Source organism: Sinocyclocheilus anshuiensis, unplaced genomic scaffold, assembly GCF_001515605.1.
Source record: "Sinocyclocheilus anshuiensis isolate Anshui unplaced genomic scaffold, SAMN03320099.WGS_v1.1 scaffold78, whole genome shotgun sequence".
Taxonomy (NCBI): domain Eukaryota; kingdom Metazoa; phylum Chordata; class Actinopteri; order Cypriniformes; family Cyprinidae; genus Sinocyclocheilus; species Sinocyclocheilus anshuiensis.
In genome coordinates, this window is record NW_015544250.1 from 3043992 (window position 1) to 3067010 (window position 23019).

Consider the following 23019-nt stretch of genomic DNA (forward strand, 5'->3'; position numbering starts at 1 on the left):
TGATGTACTGAAAGATTTAATTTTTAATTATGCCATTCCATTATTTGTTTATTTAATTTGACTTAAATAGTTTAGACTGTATTTTTGAGCCACTTAAGCACACATTCAACCATAGTATACCCAAAATTGCTGTCTAGGTAGACGGATCACTAGATTTTGAGACAAAACCAAAGCCGTTTCTGATTTATTGTCAAAACAATAAATTCATTGCTATAAAAAATGCCCGTCTCATAAATAAATAAACTGGTCCTTTGATATAGTGAATGATTACCGCTTTAGTGTACAACGGTATTATGGAATGTAGGCTATATTTATGGTGGCCTACTTTTTTGTTATCAGCATTTTTGAGGATCAGGTGCGTTCAGACGTTTAAATCGAACATTTGATGGCCAAAAATGCTATTTATTTTGGCAGCTCGCTAGATTTTGAGACAAAGCCAACGTCTAATTTAGGCTACCAGCAAAACAATAGTAACTAATTTATTAATATAAAATACAATAGTGCTTTTGTATGAACGATTACCGTTTTCGTGTATTATGGTACTTAAAAAAAATATTTGGTGTATTTGTGTTAATTTAGACAGCATTTTTGAACAACATAGGTGCGCTTAGACGTGTAAATCGAACATTTAATGCTGTTTATGCAGACAGCTCACTAGATTTTGAGACACAGCCATAGCGCTTTCCGATTCATAACTCGTGTATTGACATGTGGTGCTGAGGAATACTGGAGTATTTTTGTTATTTATACTGCGCAACATCGACGTTTACCACAGCTCAACCGGATTTTAAAAGCCGTGGGCGTTTGGAAAACCATATTTGAAAAATCGTTTCCCCACATCAATAGATTAAACGTCCCCAAAGGTTTGATCCATATCTTGACACCACATCTCATAAATATTGTATGGCTTCTGTAATATAAAAAATGGATGTTTTCAATTTAAGTTTTCAAAGCGGAGTCGGAGTGTTCGCGCTGAGGGAGGGCGAGAGGAGGTCCAGTCAGACTCTACCTACCTGCCGATCAAACGCGCTGTCTCCTCAGGTGCGCGAGGGGGTCAGACTCAGACGGTCCGATGATGCTCGCTCTGTCCAAATTGTAAGGAAAGCCGTATCTCTGCGCCAGTTTGGTGGGCTATATTGCAAGTGTGACGCCTGAGACGAGTGAGACCCAGATTTTGAGTCATTTGAAGACTTAACTCAAACTCCCGAGGAGCTGCAATGGCATCGATCGGGGAGTTTGACCCGTTAAACAGCAGCGTACCTGCCACCAAAATAGAGATCACCGTCTCGTGCAGGTAAGAGCATATATCGCTTATTATAATATTACTTGTGTTCAAAATTCGGTACGTCTTAAAAGCATTGTGCCTTTTCTCTTTTCGTTTTTGCTGTGCATATTCTTTGTTCATTGGAAAAAAAAGTATTAACTATTAAAATATATTTGAATTTGGTAATTTTGAAGATGCCATTAAACCAAGCGTTTTAAAAAATATACAAACAGGCGACTGAGGAGTTCAGCAAAAAACAAAGTATTGGAAAAATGTTGGTATAGCCTTTGTATCTGTTGTGAGACACGCATCACTCTTGCTTGAGGGGAATTCGCGTTAAATACCACGGTACATGAATATGGTAATCTTTCAGCACCATGGTATATAGGGCAGCAACAACCATAACCTTACAAAACAGTACTGTGGCAGTACTATGGTACAGTCAGTGATGGTAATACCATGGTACGTGTAAAAAAAACATGGCAGTACCATGTTACTTGGTACTTTTTACATAACCAATGAAAGGGACAAGTCTCCCTAATATTCAGAATAGTGTTCAGATTTTTTTTTTTCTATTTTCCAGGTCATTAACTTTTACATTAGGTCAATCTATGTTTGGTTATATATATATATATATATATATATATATATACTTTTTTTCCACGACATTCTAATTTATTGAGATGCACCTGTATATGTAAGCATTACAGTACCATGCTTTTACCACATGCTTTTTTGTAAAGGTTTTAGGCGAATCTGTTTGTCTATTTGCATTCATGACTTGCAGACTGTGTCTCAAAATCTAACGAGTTCCCTACATAGACGGCATTTTTGGGCGTTGTAGGTGCATTTGACCCCTTATGGTCATACGTGATTTCGGGAAATAGATATCATGATTATGTTGATCTTTGAGTCATATTTTATTTTTGTTGTCTGTTTGTGCCTAACTTTCATGCTGAATATAGCTCGTAATTGTCTTATGCTGCATGTCAAGCCTTTGCTGCCTGAAGAAATGATTTTTAGCTACATGTTTTGAGTATTTTGCATTTTATGATTTGTTGCTTTTCATAAAATGAAGTTTAATCTGTGAAATAAAGGGCGACCTTTTTTAATGCCTGGCTGACCTCTTCCCTCGCTGTGTCCCTCTGGACTGTTCTCTCCTTGTTGGACAGACACCACTGGCAACAAACAACAGCACAGACTCTTTCCTGAATAATGAATGTGTAGACTGCTGATGCTGTCTGTGTGTTTGCATAAAGCCTTCACTTCAGACACTGCTTGCCCAGATATCCAAGGGAGGTCTCTTTATACGTGCGGCACATCTGCGGCCGCCAGGCTCTGCCCGCTGAGCCTTCAGCAGTAATTTGGCTGAGGTGGAAGACGGGGGCAAGAAAATGGAGCAAGTGGTACCTCATGGTACATATTTCATAGTAGCCTGCTGGGATATGAATGCAACAGATCAGGATTTATGAAAAATGAAAGCAACGAAAAATGAAAAAATGACAGCAAGGAAATACGCTCCGCTTCTAGATGCCCAATGGGTTTCTGCTTCACTTTGAGGCAGTGTCTTGTGGTATGACATCTCAGTGGTAAAAAAAAGTGTAGCAGGACTTCAGGCCATCCTGTGGCCCACTCCCATAGTATATGAGTTTGTTTATTCATTGGAACAGGTTTGGAGAAATTTAGAATTAAATCACTTGCTCACCAATGGATCCTCTGCAGTGAATGGGTGCCGTCAGAATGAGAGTCCAAACAGCTGATAAAAAAACATCACAATAATCCACACAACTCCAGTGCATCAGTTAACGTCTTGTGAAGCAATAAGCAAACTTCAAACCATGGCTTCCTGCTAAAATATGAGTCGCCTATATTGCTTTCTTCAGTAAAAAAGTTGTCTCATCTCATCTGGTTTAAGCAACTAACAATTATTTTTTTCAAAATATCATCTATTGTGTTCTGCAGAAAGAAGAACGCCATACAGGTTTGTAATTGCATGAGGGAGTAATTGATGGCGGAATTGTAATTTTTGGGTGAATTACCGGTAATACATTTTACAATATAGGTAAAAAAAAAAACATGTTTCTACCTACATTTTTGTAGAACTCCAAAAACATACCTATATAAACAATTCACTGCATGAAATGCCTACTAGTGGCAGTAAAACATCAACAACTTTTATTCCTTGTCACACACATTGGTTACAGTGCAGATTATCAGTTAATGAAGACTTTCACACATTTTCTATGCTATTATCTCAAAATACTTTTACAATGGTGCATGATTTGTAAACTAATACATTTTGACGTATGCACCACCAGCTCCATATATATGGCTTTTCTGGTGTAGTAAACTTGCTGGGTATCACACCTGGTACAGCATTGCAGTTGCGATGTTGAGCGTCTCACGAAACACGAGTCACAATAAAAGAGCTCAAAGACTTTAGAATCAAGCTAAAACGTTTTCATGTTGCATTTGCTTTTGTTAATACTATCGGTTAGATTTAGTGTAGGTGGTACACTATTTTCAAACCCAGTTAGCCTTTCAGCACCACTCCCTGGATATTTCCAGACTGCAGCAATATGTATAACAACCAACATAATAAAAAGCTGCCAGATTCATGTTCATCTGTCATGAACACACTTTTAGCACCATTCACTGAACACTTCACTTTTAAAGTGTCGCGAAACATACAGGAAGCAGCGTAATATCGTTTAGCTAAAATGTTGCCGCAGGCATGCTTTTCCAATGAGCCTGGGTTGTAATTTTACTCCATGCAATTCTAGAGAATTCTGTGTTTCTAACTTTGTTAGAACAGTTTGTTGCCCACCAAGGCCCTCAATGGTGTAGCCTACTCATAGGACCCTGGTGAGAGGCAGCCCACTCATGATGTCCCAGGCCCTGTGAATTTTAGCATCAGCTTTTTGTATTTGGTGTCCACATACTTTTGGCCATATTTAATTAGTGTTTTGCATATTAACTGTGCTTTTATATAGGAATTAGCGATGAAAGCAACCAGCAATTACAGTTTTGATGGCTTTATCCATATTCAAAACTCCACAGGAAAACTTCAATCTATTATGAAGTCACATACGAGTGTTCAAAACTGATTCCACTTTGCAAGGCAACAAGTTCGTGAAAGAGTGTCTTTCTGTCACTGCATTATGCCGGCAAATTGTGGAAGCTGTTCATGGGGGAAGCCAATTCATCAAGGTTGTTTGTCACTGTCAACACAGATTGCAGCAGATGCCGTCGTGTCACTCGATAAGGGAGAGTCTGGAGGGAAACCAGAACGAGGGAATGTGTTGAAGACTCTCAGACCCGGAGATCTTAAAGGATCTGTTGCCTTTGCCAGGGAAAGCTTGTAAATTCCTATCTTTTCCATCATGTTTCGAAAAGCAAAGGAAAACATTCTCTCTGTATATTTTTTGAACGTATGACTCATCAGAAAGGAAAATTCTGTACAGTACCGTCAATCGATTTAACTTTGAGTGAAGATTTCATGGTGTCTTGTTTAAAACGAAGAGAGCAGGCTACAGATATGTAGGTCTACTGGGCTCTTTTTGAGTGCGTCAAAGTTTTAATTATACATCAACTAATCTTCATAACCTGATTTGGAAGTTACTGGCTGGCTAGATGGTTTTATTACATCCAGTAATAAAATTCATATGTTTGACTAATGTAATGTGTGTCGATGAATATTCCCAACCACAATGGAGGTGAAATGCATAAGTATGAAGTTTGCAGTGCGTTCTTCCCATGTTATTCTGATCAAGGTCATCACCTAAAACCCAACAACCGAAGCCACACGGTATGTCAAGGGATCCCCCTAAGTACGGTGCACGTGAAAGCGCTCCCTGTTGAGATGCCAGAGCTCCAGGACCCATTTATTCGGGTTTAAAACGTCACAGCTGGCGTCACACCAGATGTCAGGCAATACCTCCTGTTGCTCAGAGCCGCATCCTGCAGACTAGAGATAGAATCGATTCTCTGCTCAGTTGGATGGATTAATGTGCTCTCTGCTGTACTTCCCTAGCCTTTTTTCTATTCCTCTATCTATTTATTCCACAAACACAATTCTCCTGTGAGAGAGTATCTATGGGTTCCTGTTACTGGCCATTCATCATGTCCATTTCAACGCAGTCTGGTCTTTAAATTTAAATGCACCGTCAGAGACCAATAACAGACTGATGGATGGAAACTCAAACGTTAAATAGATGCTGTTGCCTTCGGAGAAGTTATGAAACATTACTTTTTATCAGCAGTCTTTGTTAAAATATATTTCTGTTGACAGAGTTAAGGTCAATTTGAAATGCTGTTCACAACCCATTTAACTTCTGTAGCGTGATGCATTTTGAATTGAAACAAGATATGGAATGAGAAAAATGTAGGATGAGACTTGATTTTATCAAGTGGGAATTGATAGGATTGTGAAAGCTGGTTGAAAAGTAATAATTTATTTGTAAAGGAAAGTCATTTTGAAGAACACCAAATATAAGATTATGAAGACAAATTCATTTTTCTTTATAATGGTATGCCTAATGAATCATGCACAATAAGACCAGAAACATGCATTAAAAAGTCAATAGAGTAAGATATATTGCTGACAAAACATTTCAGTATAGTTCATTATACATGTTGATAATTATCTGGAGATATTTTGTAGTTATTTATCAGAAATTACTTTAATTGTATTTATTTTCTTTTCAGAGGAAACTATTATCAAGTCAGTTAAAAATGTGGTTAAATGCTCAATACATGTTTTCCACTAAAAGAACACAAGGCAACTGTATTCTTAATAAGAATAATATAGGGTCAGTTTTGATTTCATGTGTACTTGAAGTGTTCATGACTTTCGTTATTGATGTTTGGCAGGAGGAAATTTGAGCCTGCTCTGACCTGAGCATCAATGAGTCTCTTTGTTCACATAGGACAAACATAGAAGCTGCTTTTGTTTCTGTGCAACCATCTGTTGTAAGCACAATAAAACAATCTCCTCTTGATAGGTTTTGTTGGTTTATTATTGCCAGCAATTATTTTGTTCGGTCTGTTGTGCTTGAGCATATCTGTTTTTCTGTTTCTTCAGGAATTTGCTGGATGTTGATACCTTCTCAAGGTCAGCACCAGGTAAGTCCTGATTTTAGTGACTGCTTTTTATTGTGAGGCTTGACACAAGCAGTCTGTGGATAGTTTTGAATAATACATTATCATAATACTCCTGCTATTTATGCATTAGATATGCACAGTATGCAGATTTACTGTATGCATGGAATACCTGGATAACCTATTATTTTGCCAAAACATATACAACATGCACACACACATATTGTACTGTATATACAGTACTGTGCAAACGTCTTAGACCATTAGGATTTTCACCAACAAAAAATGGTTTAAGCCAGTTATTTCTATATTTTGCTTTAGTGTGCCAGTTGGAAATATCAGTTTACATTTCCAAACTTTCCATTTGCCATTAATTGTGAGATTTTTTATGCATAGAGAGTCTGACAGCAGCCAGTGCTCCACACAGAGATCTGATCTCACCATCATCCAGTCCGTCTGGAATTTCTTGAAGAAACAGAAAAAATTGAGACAGACTAAATCCAGAAGAACTGTGGCAATGTCTCCAAGATGCTAGAAGACACCTTCCTACAAAGCTACCTGAAAAACTATGCTCAAGTGTACCTAGGACAAAAGCTGTTTTAAACGCAAAGGTTGGTCACACCAAATATTGATTTGATTTAGTTAATAGAAGTTAATTAATACATAACATAAATTTATGACATTATTTTTGAAAGCATCCTCACTTTACAGCATTTTTACACAAGTGCCTAAAATTTTTCACGGTTCTGTAGCTTTGCATGTAGGATTCTCCAGGTGTCTTGGAGATGTTGTCGCTTTTCTTCTGGATTTAGTCGGTCTCATTTTTTTTTTTCTTCTTGTTTTTTTTCTTCTTCATGTAATCCCAGACAGACTGGATGATGGTGAGATCAGATCTCTGTGTGGAGCATTGGTTGTTGTCAAACTGTGCATACAAAAATCTTACTGGATTATAACAATTAATGGCAAAAGGAATGTTTGAACTGATATTTTCTACTGACATAGTAAAGCAAAAGTATTACGTCCGCTAGGGGTAAGACGCAGTAAACAAATAAGACTCTCATTAATCAGATCAGTTCTGGATGGCGGAAGAGGTGTTTTAAAAGAACTTCCAGCTGAGCGTCCAATAACCGCTGACAGGCGGCGCCACAATTATCAAATCAGTGGTGATCTAATAACTCAAAACATAAAAAAACAATTATGAAAATACAATAAAGGCCACATAACGTAACAAAAAGATAGAAATAACTTAAAAAAAAATTGTTGGTGAAAATAAGAATTTTTCACAGTACTGTATATTGAACGGGACTTTTTTCACTTGCTTGACCTATTTTTAATTTTATATTTAATATTAATATTATATAATATAAAACAATTGATTTAATATTTAAAATAATTGTTTAAATTTTTATTATTCTATGTATTTTTTATTTGATTACATAATAGCTGAGTACCTCTTTTGCTGAGCTAAAAATGACATGTGATGAGGTCATATGTCAACACTGTCATTTTAATGTTATAACTATTTAAAAAAAATAATAGGCAGAGCACATTGTGTACTGCGCAGTATTCAGGAAACTATTTTTTAAAAACTTGTCTGTCGTCTCAAACGGCTGCATGCATAAGCTTTAATATAACTTGCATTTGAAATGTAGCATTTACATATTCATTTAGAGCTTTTTGATTTTCTTGATTGACTAATGAGCATATAATAATTCTGACTGAGTTGTATTTACTATTCTTAAGGGTAATAAAATGGTCATCTTGCATGATAATATGATCATATTTTAATACTGCATTATTCAAAGTATTTTTTATTTCTCTCTCAGAGGGTCAATCACTGAGCAGAAACACAAAGCATGTTCTCTTCCCAAGTGATGTCAATAGCCATGAATGCTATTCACATGAGTTATTTTGCTGTTGCCTTGAAAACAAGTGGGAAGGTTTCAGATTAGTTATTCATGGCTATTTGGTATGTGAAGCTATTGCTGAAAGTGTTGTACCCTTAGGACATGTCTTTTTTCCTACTGCTTTTTCTAGTAGTATCAAAGGAACTACTTTCCTTCCAAAGTAATCTCGGAGTTGAAAAAACTTGCCTTTTTAAACCTGCCTTACTTAGTCAGAGAAGCCAAAATTATAACATTTGTTAATCCTTCACCCTAATGCTCACAGCAATCAAACGCTTGACTGACATCTGAGTTACCATAATTTGCACTGAGATTTATTCTAAATCAGTTCCTCGGTTGATCTGGCAAAGGTCATAGGAATAGGTGTCTCTACTCTTCCTGAAATGCTTTTTGTGCTCTGATGATTGTTCCATGTAATTTATGGGAAATCGTTAAACATTAGCCGGCCCAGTATAGTTACTGCAGATTTTTCAAGGAGTTGAAAATAATGAATGTGGTCAGTCTCATTTTGTTCAGTGCAACAGAGAGATTATGCATTCGTAATGCCTTGCTTCGAGTAACATTTGCATCTTGAAAAACAAGAAATGCTGTTTTGGAGTGATTTTGTTTTGCTAGTTATGTCTAAATTCCTGGGCCATTCTCAGGGGGAAAAAGCCATTTGTGTCTATTGAGTGTTAACTGACATAATTAACAGGATACTTATTTACAGTGGGTATAGAAAAGAATCACCCCCCTTTAAAAATAATCACATTTTGTTGCTTTGTAGCCTGAAATGAAGAAAGACACATTTTTTGTTTCATCCAGCTGTATTTACTTAGTGCAACTTATAACATCCAAGTGAAAGACATAACACCAACATGTCAGAAAAAAAGGATCACCCCCTCCTAAAAATGAGTTGTAAACTCAATCAGGTGTAGCTGTTAGAGGGTCATCAACATGTCAGAAAAAAATGAGAAAACAATCACTGAGTTGGAAAAAGGATCACCCATTCTGTCAGTATTTTGTTGAACCACCTTTTGCTTTAATTACAGCCTTTAGTCCATTGGGATATGCCTCCACTAACTATAATGTTTAGAAGTAACATTTTTATTTATTTTTCTTATTAGTTATTCTTACTAGTTTCTTTTTCTTTTTCTTTTTTTTTTCTCTTTTGTTAAAAAATATTTTTTTCCCCAGTGAGATTCACAACTTATTGCTCTCCCACAAATCTTCTGGTGATAGCATGAAGTTTGTGAGCAGATTGTAGAGCGAAGGTTCAAGTCCAGATTGTTCATGCTTGAATTTTCATATTCCTCATCATATTCCTGCTTGCTGGAATGTTTTCTCATTAAGACATTTCTGTCATCTTCTCAAACTACCACCCATAGAGCTGCAGTCCATTTTTTGGTCAGAACTCTTCCTGTTTGGACTCCTCTTGAATGATTCAGTGAAGTAATTGATGAGTTAGATTCTCACACCTGCTGCTCCACACTTAGACTTAACAGGCCTGGAGTTTGGACTAATACTCCATACTGGTCACATCCCATGAAGTAGGCACTTCTCCAAGCCATTTTCTAATTTAGATGATAAGATGAAGCTCTCAGAAAAGCATCTCCATTAGCTTAATTTAAGGAAACTCGCTGTGCACATGTTGTAAGTGTTTTTATTGATTGTTTCTCTCTGTGCTTGACCATTATTTTTCCATTTTCTCTTCACAGTGGTTGTGTTGTATGTTCAAGGAATTGGTACTAAGGAGTGGAGAGAGGTTAGTATGGTTTTTATGTTATATATGAGCAGAACATATACTGCTCAGCATGTTTGTTTTTTAGCCTTTTGAAAAACTGTATTATTATTATTATTATTATTACTATTATTAATTGTAATTGCCCCCCCCAAATTGTTAGTCATGGAATCCCTGATGTCGGCCCCGCTGCAATTGGTGCGCTTAGCCAAGCGCTAAATACCCTCAATGTGTTTTTGCAGCATTGAGCAATGTAACCAATCACAGACATATCTGTTGATTTCTTAAATGCAATGGCCAATCAGAAACTTTTTGTCAGAATTTACACTCACCGCTGAACTTAAAAGTTTTTATGTGCAGTTTTGCACGCTCGTGAATCATCTCATTGCAGACACGATGTAAGAGATTCATTGTGCAGTTTAGAGAGCCTCATTGATTATAACGGAACTTTGTAAGATTGCGATGAACGAAGATGAGTGACACTAGTGATAAAGGGAGCGCGCTTTGCGCACTTTCTAGGGTATAATCCATCAGAATTTGTATGAAACTTTCGTTTTTCGGACACACAGGCTACACCCTGCAAAGTTTCGGGATTGACATCCACATATTTATGCGGGATTCACTCTCGAAATAGTATTGATTGGCAATGGATGGAACATAAAATATGTTGATTTAATTCTGGAACCGGTCCTGGGCAAACCTCCACAGACAGTGCGCGACCCGAGCGAGATCTAATTCATGGACCAAAAGCTTGTGTAAACTTTATTGAGATCGGGACATATCAACCAGTAATTTAATTCCATTTCCAGTAACAGACGGTAGAAAGTTCAGCAATGAATGGTATGTGATTTATGACAGAATATAGTCCCACAACTGATCGTTTATTTTTTCCTCACATGTAACAACGATTCAAAACGAAAACATTTCAAGTGACATGGGAAAAAGACACGGAAAACTTCAGTGAACATCAGAAAAGCAGCATGCATATTTCTGGTTAAAAATGAAAGGCCATCAACTGACAAATGGGAAGCATATATTTTGTTTTTATTTATTTCTTTCATTTATATATATTTTTTTTCTTGGCCCCTCTGACCCAAGAGTCAAAGGTCACAACTATAGCAGCTGCAATCAGGACACAATATGCAGTTATGTTGACGTGATCCATTGTTGTACTTTTGGATCCACCATGAAGTAGTTTTTTTTTTTAGTTCTGCTTATCATCAGATTGTGTCCATCAGTCGATATTCTCCTCCATCCTCCTCCTCTATCTGCTCGTGTGTGGATGATGTTTTTTTTTCTTTTTCTTTTAGTATTTGCATTCTTTTATTTTCCTTCCAGATGAATCTCATGAGATTCTTTCTTTTAGAAACAGTAGGCCTATCCATAAACTTGCAGAAGCTTTTAATTACAAACATGAATTAAACATTCAATATTACTATACCGTTATCTTCTAAATTGGATTTTCTACATATAAAATAACGTTCAAAACTTTGTTCAGTAAGTTTTTTTCCCCCAGAAATTAATACTTTTATTCAGCAAAGGAGACAATAAATTGATCAACTGTGACAGTAAAACCATTTATAATCTTACAAAAGATTTCTATTTAAAATAAATGCTGTTCTTTTTAACTTTCTATTATTCAAAGAATCCTGAAAAACAGAAAATCCATGAAAATCCACAAAAAATATTAAGCTGCATAACTGTTTTCAACATTGATAATAATAAGAAATGTTTACATTTTAAAATATATTCAAATAGAAAGCAGTTATTTTAAATTGTAATAATGTTTCATAATATTAGCCTTTTACTGTATTTTTGATCAAGTAGACAGCCTTGGTGAGCATAAGAGATTTCTTTCAAAAACATGAAAAAAAATTTCCCAACTGTAACCTAATTCTGAATAACAGACATTTTAGAACCCAAATTATTTAAACATATAAGCACATAAGTCTGATTTAATGAAAAATTAATTGTCATAAAATGTATTATTCAGATTGTATTGTATTATTCTACTGAAATGCTGAATTTATTAGTTGAAAGTTATGAAGTAAAAAAAAAAACTGCTCTGTCGCCGTTGTTCGGCCCCCTGGAGTCGTCTGCCCTTCCTCCTCCATGGCTCCTCCCTCCGTCAGCTCCACCGTGGGTTGTCATCATGGTTGTGGCCTGGGTCCCGCTTGGCTCCTCCTGCTCCAAGTCCCTCTGGTCTCCTCACTGGCTCCTCCCTCCATCGTCACCACCCTGGATTCTGTCTGCCGTTCTCCTCCCGGGAGTCCGTCCTCCACCTGAACCTCCACCAGTTTTGTTTGCCTGATTTCCTGCCAGCCCTTTGCCATCCCACTTCCACTCCTTTGTCCCCCACTGTCTCAACCTTTGTTGTATCTGCGGCGTGTGGACGCGCCTTCCGGGAGAGGGGCGAACTGTCACGCCCCTGTACTGTCTGTGTGTTTTTGCTCCCCATGTGCTCCCCGTGACCTCGTTTTTCCCTAGTCTAATTAGTCATTCAGTTCACCTGTGTTCCCGCAATTACCTAATTTAGTTGTGTATTTATAGTGTGTTCTGCCCATTGTTTCCTGTCCGGTATTGAATGACTACGTGGTTTTTCGTGTGTGCTCCTGCCTGCCCTGTGTTACCCCTTGGATTATTGTTATTAAAGACCCGTGTTTGAGTTACTCCTTCGTCTCCGCGTCCCTTGCTCCTCACAGTAGTGCAACTGTGACGGTTACAAGTTCATTACATTTTTTTTGATCAACTTGAAAGAAATCAAACTGAAAAGTTGAAAGTTCACTATCAAAGAGAGAGAGAAAGAGCATTGTGGATCTGATTGCAGCAACTTTATTAAACAAAAGGAACATGGGCAAAAACACTGAGGAAAAACATGCAAACTGAAACAGCTATCATACAATATGCACAGACAAGCACTGACGCAACTGAACTGAAAACACAGGCTTAAATACAGAGGGAAAGTGAGGAGCTAAACAAGATACAGGTGAACATAATCAACCAATGTGAAACTATAGCCCTATTCGGACGGTAATTGTTTCTCAGGGGGACGTAAGTGATTTTCACCATTTACAGGGGTAGTCTGTGATTTAATTGCTGTCCGAATCCAGGATGTCGGTGTTTTTCTCTCACCAACCCCGTAAAAATCCCCGGCCGAATTACCTACTGTTTTTTAATAAACACCAAGGTCGTGTGGTAATTTAATTGCCGTCCGAATCCACATCTCTGAGTTTACGAGAAGAAATCGATTCAAAATTCATAGTTTAAACCCTTTTTGAGCACTCCCGAACACCGTAGGGTAACGTTGTATTTCGGTGTAATTTGCATACATATTTATTTCTGAAATGCTGGAAAGTATTTAAAAGAACAATACTTCATAACTGCTCCACCACAGCGACTGGGAGCAGAAAGAGAAGAAAAGCATGTAAACATTTGAAATGGGTCTTTATTATGGCAGCAGCAGGTATGCAATACAATTTTAAAATGTGTATTATAAACAGATATATAGAATCGCGTAGAATTATATACAACTATACCGCATCTATTTTCCTATTTTTAAACATTTTTTTAAAAAAGATTTCAATAATCAAACAATAAATAGGATTATATATTATAAAATATGCTTGGAATAATAAGAATACATTTTACATAAGTATTTTTAATTACATTTTACACAATAATAATAAATTTGTAAATAAAATTCATTTTATTTACAGCAGACAATCATGTGACTGGCAACGTAAGCAGCGCGTTCCCGGGTTAGTAGGATCACAGAACTCCACTGTGAATAAATCGCCATCCGAATCCATAAGTTTTATCACTGAGGTGAAATGTAAATTTATTTTTACAGACATCCATATGAGAAACAATTACCGTCTGAATCTGGCTTATGACAACAAACTGGCAAATGAAATGCAGGAACAGAAACCAACAGAACGTGACACTCTTAGAAAATGTAGAATTTAGTAGAAATGTAGAAATTACAGAAATTATTATGCAGTGTAGTAGAATGTTGTAGAAATTACAGAAATTATGCAGAGTGTAGTAGAAATTACAGAAATTATTATGCCATGCTAAATAGGTAGAAGCAAAGAATTTGTATTTTTCAGCATATTTCCAGTAAGTGCTGAACGGTCCATCTGGCTGTGCTTTTGTGCTTTTTGCCTCTCAGTGTTTTAAAATCATCCTAAAATGACCCTTTTGGCAGAATTGTAAATGCAGCTACTAACTGTATTCCACCACTTTGCCAGGATTTGAGGAATCAGTAGTCTCTGGGAAAGTCTCATATTGAGTGTTGGAAAAAAACAGTAGTTTGCTATGGTAAATTTGAGGAATGCAGTGAGCGCTCTGGACTTCTCTAGAGATATCTCGCTCTCCAGATGGCATCATGAAATATTCACTGTACTTTTATATAGCTGCTGTGTATCTGGACCAGTGGCTTTCTCCGCATGCATATCAACACTCAAGTGCCCACTCGCATTACAAATACCTCCAAAAGCATGCATAGCAATTGCATTATAAACAGCCAGCTCCCCTAATCAGATAATGCAGCAACCAACGGTCACTGAACCTTTAGTCAAGGACCGATCGGCTCCAGGAACTTCTCCAGGAGCAGATAATGGAAAGCGTGGATACTAAGTTGATAGGTGGGATTATGTGTCTGGGGTGTTGAGAACATGATCTTGGGTCTGAATCTGAGTTAGGAATCAATAGTTCATTACTCTGTGCCATCGGTGAGCTCCACCAAGGACTCCTGCCCAATGGGAATTACTGTCTGATTGCTTCAGTGATGTGTATGTTGGTAGGAAGCTGTACGAGCTCACACTGAGCTGCTATTCCTGCCCCACATTCATGCAGAGCTCAGGCTGCTGTTGAGTCTGCTGAGAGAAGGGAAGTCTGAGGGCTGATTTTGCTTCTGATCATGAAAATATGATCATAGCAGCTGTTATTATGCTTTGGCACATCAGTAATTCCTTCTGTGCAGATTTTACATACAGCTGAGTGGATAATATTAGCTTCTTTTATGTTTTTCTGTTCTATTCATCTGAAGTATCATGTTTCATTAAAGGATAGTGGTGTTTATAAATGGGAATATATATTCTTCTTTACTGTGAACAAATTTTGGCAAGAAAAATAGTCAAAATAATGTGTTTTTTACATTAACTACAAATACATTATAATGTTAAGTGTATCAACTCAATGGGAGCCTGATTCCACCATTGAATACTAAAATAAAAGAGGAAATTTCGACTTTTTTTTCACAATTCTGAGTTGATATCACACAATTCTGACTTTGATTATTGCATTTTTGAGAAACAGAAAAGAGAAAAAATTTCTGTGGGGGAAACAAAAAACAATTGCGAGATGTAAACTCGGAATTCAGAAAAAAAAAAATCAATTGAAAAAAATAAAATAGGTAATTGTGACTTATCTCACAATTTTGACTTATTCTCAGAGTTGGAAATCTATATCTCACAATTTTGAGTTTATATGTCTCAATTCTGAAAAATTCTGAAAAAAGTCAGAATTGTGAGATATAAACTCAGAATTGTAAGAAAAAAGGCAGAATTATGAGATATAAAATCACAGTTACCTTTTTATATTCCATGGTGGAAATGGACTTCCATACATCTCTGTAAGCCATGCTGGTGTTGTTCAATATGATTAAAAATGTTTTTTTTTTGTCATTTTAAAATATGTGTGTTTTTTTAATAATATAACAATCACACAATTCAGTTTTTTAAACCGTATTTATATACCCCAAATTTTAGCAACAGGTTTAGAAATATTGCAAATCTCATGTAAAATTATTGCTGTAAAATGTTTTAAAATAACATCACGATTTATGGTATTATTTCTAGGTATTTGGTTTGACCTTCTGACAAGGTTAAGCATGTTCTTTCACTAATTATTTATTTTGTACCCGGTTTGTGGAGAATAACCTTTATGTATTATATTTTTATTATCTTGCCATGAAAACATTTAATTTAATGATGCATCTTTCAATCTGGTTTAGTTTGGTCGAACAGAAGTGATTGACAACACTCTGAACCCGGACTTTGTGAGGAAATTTGTCTTGGATTACTTCTTTGAAGAAAAGCAGAACCTTCGGTTTGACGTGTAAGTGGATGACAACACTTTCTCCTTTAGTTTCAGGGGTAAAAAACCCTTAGACAGTGATAAAATGCATTTTAGATATGATCTTCCATTTCACTTTCAATCTTTTGCTTATTTGATGCAGATACAATGTGGACTCCAGAAGCTCAAATATCTCAAAATATGTAAGCAAACTTTAATGTCTCACATGATGTGTTAATGGATAGACAAGTCACGATGCAATGCCTGCAATTTTACTCTGTTGATTTAATGTCTTTTCTGCTACAATGGACGTGGATGACAGAAGGTACAAGCTGTAAATGAGTGTAATTTATCCATTGCTTGTTTTCTATGTCATGCCAAAAATAGTTGCAAAGAGAATGCAGTTTGTTTTTTGAGTTCTCATTCTTTGAAAAAAAAAAGTGTCACGTTCAAAGCCCAGATCCTCTGCGTCCTTTAAAAACTGCATGAAAGAGTCTGTCGTAGTTCTCAAAGTCTCGTCTTGTATTTCTCTTCTTTTTTTTCGCTCGCTTTTTTGTATGCATTTCCATGTCATTGATTCACCCCTTCCATTGCTTAGAGTTTCATCAGCCAGGCCTCACCTGTCTTTATACTCAGTGACATACAGTATCCAAGGTGAGTCCTCATACCATCTTTTGGAGATTTTCCAGACAGGACTGTCACTGCTGATTTGTGTCTGTGGAGCAGGAACCCCACAGTACTGTGATTTACCTTCATTGTTTTGCCTCCCACAGTCCTTCCTCGGCCAGACTTTCTGCACTCTAGGAGAGATTATTGGGTCCTCTGGGTCAAGACTCGAGCGGGTGCTTTCGTAAGTCTTTGATTATTTTCCACCATTGATACGATGTTGAAGAAGAAACAGTACCATGGAAACAGTTCTTTAAAAATTCTCCAAATCCTATGGGGTCTCTATTCAGGCCACAGATTTAACCACATGGAAGACACAGGTTCATCTAGTTCGCATGGCCCAGCTGAGCTCATTTATATAGCAAGTTGCTCTCACGATGATTATAAGACAAAAGGGTTGATAAATTGGTCTTTTTCGTGCAGCTTGCGGTTCGAAATCCTTTTATGGTCTCCAGCTCTTTGACAGCGCTTGTAAAATCTATGCTTTTAACTGCAGTCGAGGTGCTTGTTTGGGGTTTCTCAGTATAGCAAACCTTCTGTGTCTGTATCAATCCAGAGCAGTTCTGTGCCCGAATAGATCCCAAAAGCTTTGGCGAGGGGTTAAAAAGGACAACTAATTAAGCTTCGGCTTGAGTAAGGATGACTCTCTGGTGACTGTGGCATTTTAACATTAAGATACAGGCTGCCACTGTCCAGCATATCTGGGTCACATCAACGATCTATTTAAGTAGCACAAAATAGGGTGTCTGGATGATGCCTTCAAAGGGATTTGCTTGCATTTGGTCTTACAGAAGAACCACATTTATCTTGTCATTTTACAGAATCATATGTGATTTTGGCAAATTACATGCGATTTTCACAAAAGCCTCAAATGCTGTTTTTATATGATGACATTAGTGTTAAGTATTATTTATATACAATTATAGTGTTTATTAATATTTTGAGTTAGCTTTTATTTTTTTTTAAATTTCAGTCATTTTTTTATTTTAGTTTAGTAATTTTGTTATGTGCTTTTGTTGTTTTTATTATTATTTTTTTCTATATAGCTTTATTTTAGTTTTAGTACTTCAACTATTTAAATGTTTAGGTTTTTAAGTTCCCCTTCAGGAACTCGAGCTGCGTCGAAGTCGCTTTGGGAACGCCCTTGCGTGACCGCGTTCTGAAGCACGTGTCAAATCAGTCCAATGGAGTAGCGAGACGTCACGAGCGGGGTGACGTAAGCACCAGAAAGTATAAAAGCGCATCCGGCAGAGCGCAAACCAGCTTCTGCTCTTCAGTAGCGCTCTGTGTATGTGTCTGTCTATTTACTGTTGTCTGTCCGCACAAGCATATATAAAAAACAATCATGAAAAAGTCTATGGCGAGCGAACGGCATTACAAACGCCGTGTTCCTCCCTGCCCACGATATCTGGCGGCGGGGGATACACACGATTTGTGTGTCGTTTGTTTGGGAGCGGAGCATGCACGATCAGCTCGGGGAACCATGGTTACATACGTAACCTAGAGACGTTTTCATCTAATATTTATTTTATTTTATTTCAAGTTTATTTCAATTACTGAAAACAATTTCTAATAGTTTTAGTCAACAGTAACAAATAGACATGATTAATGCTTTCACATGTAAAATCTGAACAAGTCACTTCAGTTTATTTCAGTTGTAATTTTAATTTAGGGTTCTTAAATTTACTTTTTTCATGTAATGTTTTTATTTTACTTTACAGCTTTACTTCTATTACTGAAGACAATTTTTAATAGTTTTAGTAAACAATAACAGCGTTGGATAAGAAGCAAAAATGCATGATTAATGCTTTCACATGTGAAATCTGAATATATGCGGTTTTAAGTCACTATAGTGTACAGGAAAATTGCACTAAACCTAAATGAAAATTACAACTGAAATAAATTATAATTTATTTCAGTTGTAATTTTCATTTAGGTTTAGTGCAATTTTTTTTGAAGGGGTCATACGATGCTGCTAAAAAGAACATTATTTTGTGTATTTGGTGTAATGAAATGTGTTTATGCGGTTTAAAGTAAAAAAAAACACATTATTTTCCACATACTGTACATTATTGTTTCTCCTCTATGCCCCGCCTTTTTGAAACGCGTCGATTTTTACAAAGCTCATCGGTCTGAAAAAGCGAGGTGTGCTGTGATTGGCCAGCTATCCAATGCGTTGTGATTGGCCGAATACCTCAAGCGTGAGATGGAAATGTTACGCCCCTCACATACTGTTGATGCCGTGTCCCGGCCGGAGCGACGAGACAAAAACATTAAAACCCATTACAAACGAGGCATTTGTTGCATCCAGTGGGGACATAATTACTGATTATAATGACTTATACTGTCTTTTTACGCGTTGCGTTGCATTGCATCGCGCCGCGTAAACATAAAACTCTATCTGCATTTGTGATCAGAGAAATGACAAACAACAAGTGCTACTCTAACTGCCCAAAACTCGAGTTTGAATCATCAGTGGCAAATCATTTAAATGAAAACGTACTTACTTTTTCTTGGGATTTGGGCGGCGTTATGCAAATCTTCCCACAGAGCAACGTAGGTATGTTGGGGCGTATTAGAACGAGCCGTTTTAGGTAGGTGTGGCTGACTCTGAACTTTTATAAAGAATATCTCTTTGGATTTGAGACTTTAGTCTTTGCAACTTTACAGATCTTCTTTATGCACCAAGAGCTTGTAACACTCCAAAGAGAAAGGAAAAATTGAAATCGCATATGACCCCTTTAATGTAATAATTAAATTTTACTTTACAGCTTTACTTTAATTACTGAAAAAATTTTTAATAGTTTCAGTTAACAATGACAATACTAGATATGAAGCAAAAATGTGATTAATGCTTGCACATGTGAAATCTGAATATATAAATGGTTTTGTTACTTTATATAATAGTTGTTATTTTCAATTACGAATTTTTAATATTTAATATCTATATTTTTCTTTACAGCTTTACATCAATTACTGAAAATGATTTTTAAAAGTTTTAGTTAACAATAACAACAATGGATGACATATAAAGCAAAATCATGCAACTGATGTGTTCAAATGTGAAATTCACGTGCTTTTCCATAATGGGGCTCAGTGATCAGAATATAAGTTGTTTTAAGTCACTTTAATAAGAAAGCAAAATGAAAAAAATATGTGAAGATATGGCTAGACAGTGTGACTAAATCCCTTAAGAACATGAAAAATAGTTTGTAAGTCCCTTCCAGCAGCTGGTTTTCTTCCCCGAAGAACATGACGGGTGCTATGCACACGCTCTGTATCACTGCATGGTAGATGGGGAGCTTTTTGTAAATGCGTCTTATGGTGACACGGCATGGGGCAAAAAACTCTATATGGGCCGTCTCCTTTTGGCCTTTGTGTCACGCTTTCTGCTGTGCTGTGCAAGCGGCGAGCAGCGAATTAGGAAAAAGGTTGGCGGCAATAGGCATATTTTAGTAGGTCAGCCCGTCTCTCTAAAGAGCTTGTGGGCAGATACTGTAACACACTGGGTGGAAGTGTGGAGGAAGAGGTACTACTCTATTACCTGCTGGTTTCTATGGCAACCCACCAAGACTAGTGGCTTTTCAATTACATAGCATTGCATTTGGGCAAATGCATCTAATTCCCTCTGTTTTCGCAAGATAAGGCCAGGGAGTCCTAAGGACGAGAGATGCCACGGGATGTTCGGAGATGGGGATTTGAGGTTCCGCGCCATATTCAGGGGCCCTTCGGGCTTGATTTTTCTCCAGCCTCATTTCCACATGTGAGTGTGGTGGATTTGTGGAGAAAATGTGCATGGATAAAAGAGAGCCATATACTGTCAGGCTGAGCAAAATATTTTTAGACAACCTGGTTTCGGTCCAGGAATGTTTGAGATGAGAGAATTGAAAATGCTGTACAATAACAAGACCGGGTGTCAATGTTTCAGCTCGGGGTTTTAAATTGTCACAGAATGCAATCTATTTGGCATGTATGAGTATTGAAAATATTTAAAATCAGCTCCTAAAATACGTCTCGCCACGCAGGTAGGAAGAATTACTCCATCAGAAGGTGGGTAATTTGTCATTGGTCACTGCTAAAAAACAAATTACCTAATGTTACACCCATGTGTTTTTCTACACACTCGATCAATCTATTTCATACATAATTTGCAATTTAACTCTACCCCCTGCCACACGTGCACACACACACACACACAAACTGAGCTTCTAATTAGCTAAAAAGAAAGCATGACATTTTCTGTGAAAATACCCTCAGTGTTGGAGACATTCATCATAGTAGCAGCGCTGTCACAGGTTTATACTGAGATGTATGAGGGTGAAGTGTGTCCAGATAAACTGCCAAACACACTACAGTACAGTCAGTGTTCTGATGGCTATCACACTTAGACATCACTAGCTGAAATGGATTTTCGCACTCCATTGCATGGAAAACATTTACATGTTCAGTACACTACAGATGTTTCATAGATTTGTGACACATTAGACATCTCTTCTGCATTGAAAATATAATTGTTATATATATATAATGAATGTATTATCTACTGTAGTCAATGACCAGTTCATTGGATAGGCCAAGTATGATGTCACTGATGTTCAGTAAATAATCAGTAGTATATGCTCTATGAACTTACCAATAACTAAGTATTATAAGTCGTGATGTACTGTTTGCACCATAAATGAGACGTTAGATAGTAAAGCTTGTTGAGGAGAGGTGTGCTATTACTTTTCTGAATGACTTATTTTTGCCTCTTGGACAAAATAGAGAAAAAATCCATTAGAGTTGCATTGAAGAATGGATCTGAGCCATTTTTAGAGAAGAGAATATCATATAGTCTTGTTAAAAGTAGTCCATTACAAGTAATGCAGTTCATTAACCTGTTAATCTGTAGACTGTTTACATTCATTTGTATAATGTACATACAATATTCTGTTAGAAATACATTTTATTGATTTTTCAGTAAATATGTAAAATAGCTGTTCGTTTTAAATAAGAAGTTCACTTTAAATGGACAGTTCATCAATTATTGACCAATGATTCACCCTCATGTTCTTCTCTGGAACACAAAATTAGATATTCTGAAGAACCTTGATGCCAAATACCATAAGAGTAGTCCATACAATTTGTGTGCTGCTGTGTATTCAAAGCCATAAGTCTTCACTCTCAGCAAATATTACCCTCTGCAATAGCGCTTAAATATATGTGTGTATATGTAGAAGCTATTTTTAAATGTCTGTTTTTTTTCCATACAATGAATGTCAGTGGGGTCCAAAATAATCTTTTTCACAAAAGAAACAAATGCATACAAGTTTGAAACAACATGAGGGTGAGTAAATGATGACAGAATGTGCATTCCTGGCTGAAATGCCCATTTAAGTTCTCAAGTCCAAAATCACATATCTCAATGTTTACTTTGTATTCTGGTGATGCTATTTTAGTGCATGAGGTTAAGCGTATCTCAAGATCTTTTTCTGTGGACACAGCTGTTGCTTTTGACCTTCAGATGAGTCTCTGGCTTATTAAGAGTGAACCACGGGCTTAGAACTTGAAATGAAAATTAGCTTGTGTTTTACTCACCCCCGAGGCATCCTAGGTGTATATGACGTTCTACTTTCAGATGAATCCAGTCGGAGTTATATAAAAAATTGTCCTGGCTATTCCAAGCTCTATCATTGCAGTCTGTGGGTGTTGCAGTTGAACAGTCCACAAGTCGTCAAATAAAGCGCGCGCATTCATAATAAAACGTGCCGCAGACGGCTCTGGGGCATGAATAAAGGCCCCCTGTAGCGAATCCATGAGTTTTTGTAAGAAAAATATCCATATTTCAAACGTAATAAACACTTTTCTCTCACTTTCGTTATCTGTCATACGCGGATCCGTTCCGGCGGAAGGCGTATGACGTATGCGCAGCGTGCGCGCCTCTGAGATATGCTAGTCTCGCGAGTTTGTTTAATAGGAGCAAAGGAAGCAAAGTTTCCTTACTTTAGCAAAGGAAAACCAGTCTCCTCTTGGTTTAGATCGAAATCCTCCGACATTTTTCTTTGCAAATCTTCGGTTTGTACTTCTAATTTCGTGACCGGCGTTTTGTTTTGTTCTCTCTCCGCATTCGTCACTAATCACGCAACGCCGACGTGCTACGTCATCCGCCGGAACGGCTTCAGTGTAAGACAGTCAGCGGAAGTGAGAGAAAAGTGTTTATTACGTTTGAAATATGGATATTTTTCTTACAAAAACTCATGGATTCGCTACACTGGGCCTTTATCCCCCGGAGCCGTCTGCGGCACGTT

General features: G+C 37.0%; 1 protein-coding gene across 1 annotated transcript in view; it reads left to right on the forward strand.

Moving 5' to 3' along the window:
* Window positions 1-975: 975 nt before the first annotated feature.
* The window catches only part of LOC107697863 (copine-9), a 61787-nt gene continuing 39743 nt past the window's right edge, over window positions 976-23019 (forward strand). Inside the window, 8 exon segments of the mRNA XM_074187047.1 lie at window positions 976-1294; window positions 6348-6388; window positions 9966-10012; window positions 16005-16108; window positions 16230-16269; window positions 16840-16920; window positions 20214-20241; window positions 22397-22419. Coding sequence (XP_074043148.1) covers window positions 1218-1294; window positions 6348-6388; window positions 9966-10012; window positions 16005-16108; window positions 16230-16269; window positions 16840-16920; window positions 20214-20241; window positions 22397-22419 — 441 coding nt within the window. The 5' untranslated portion in view covers window positions 976-1217.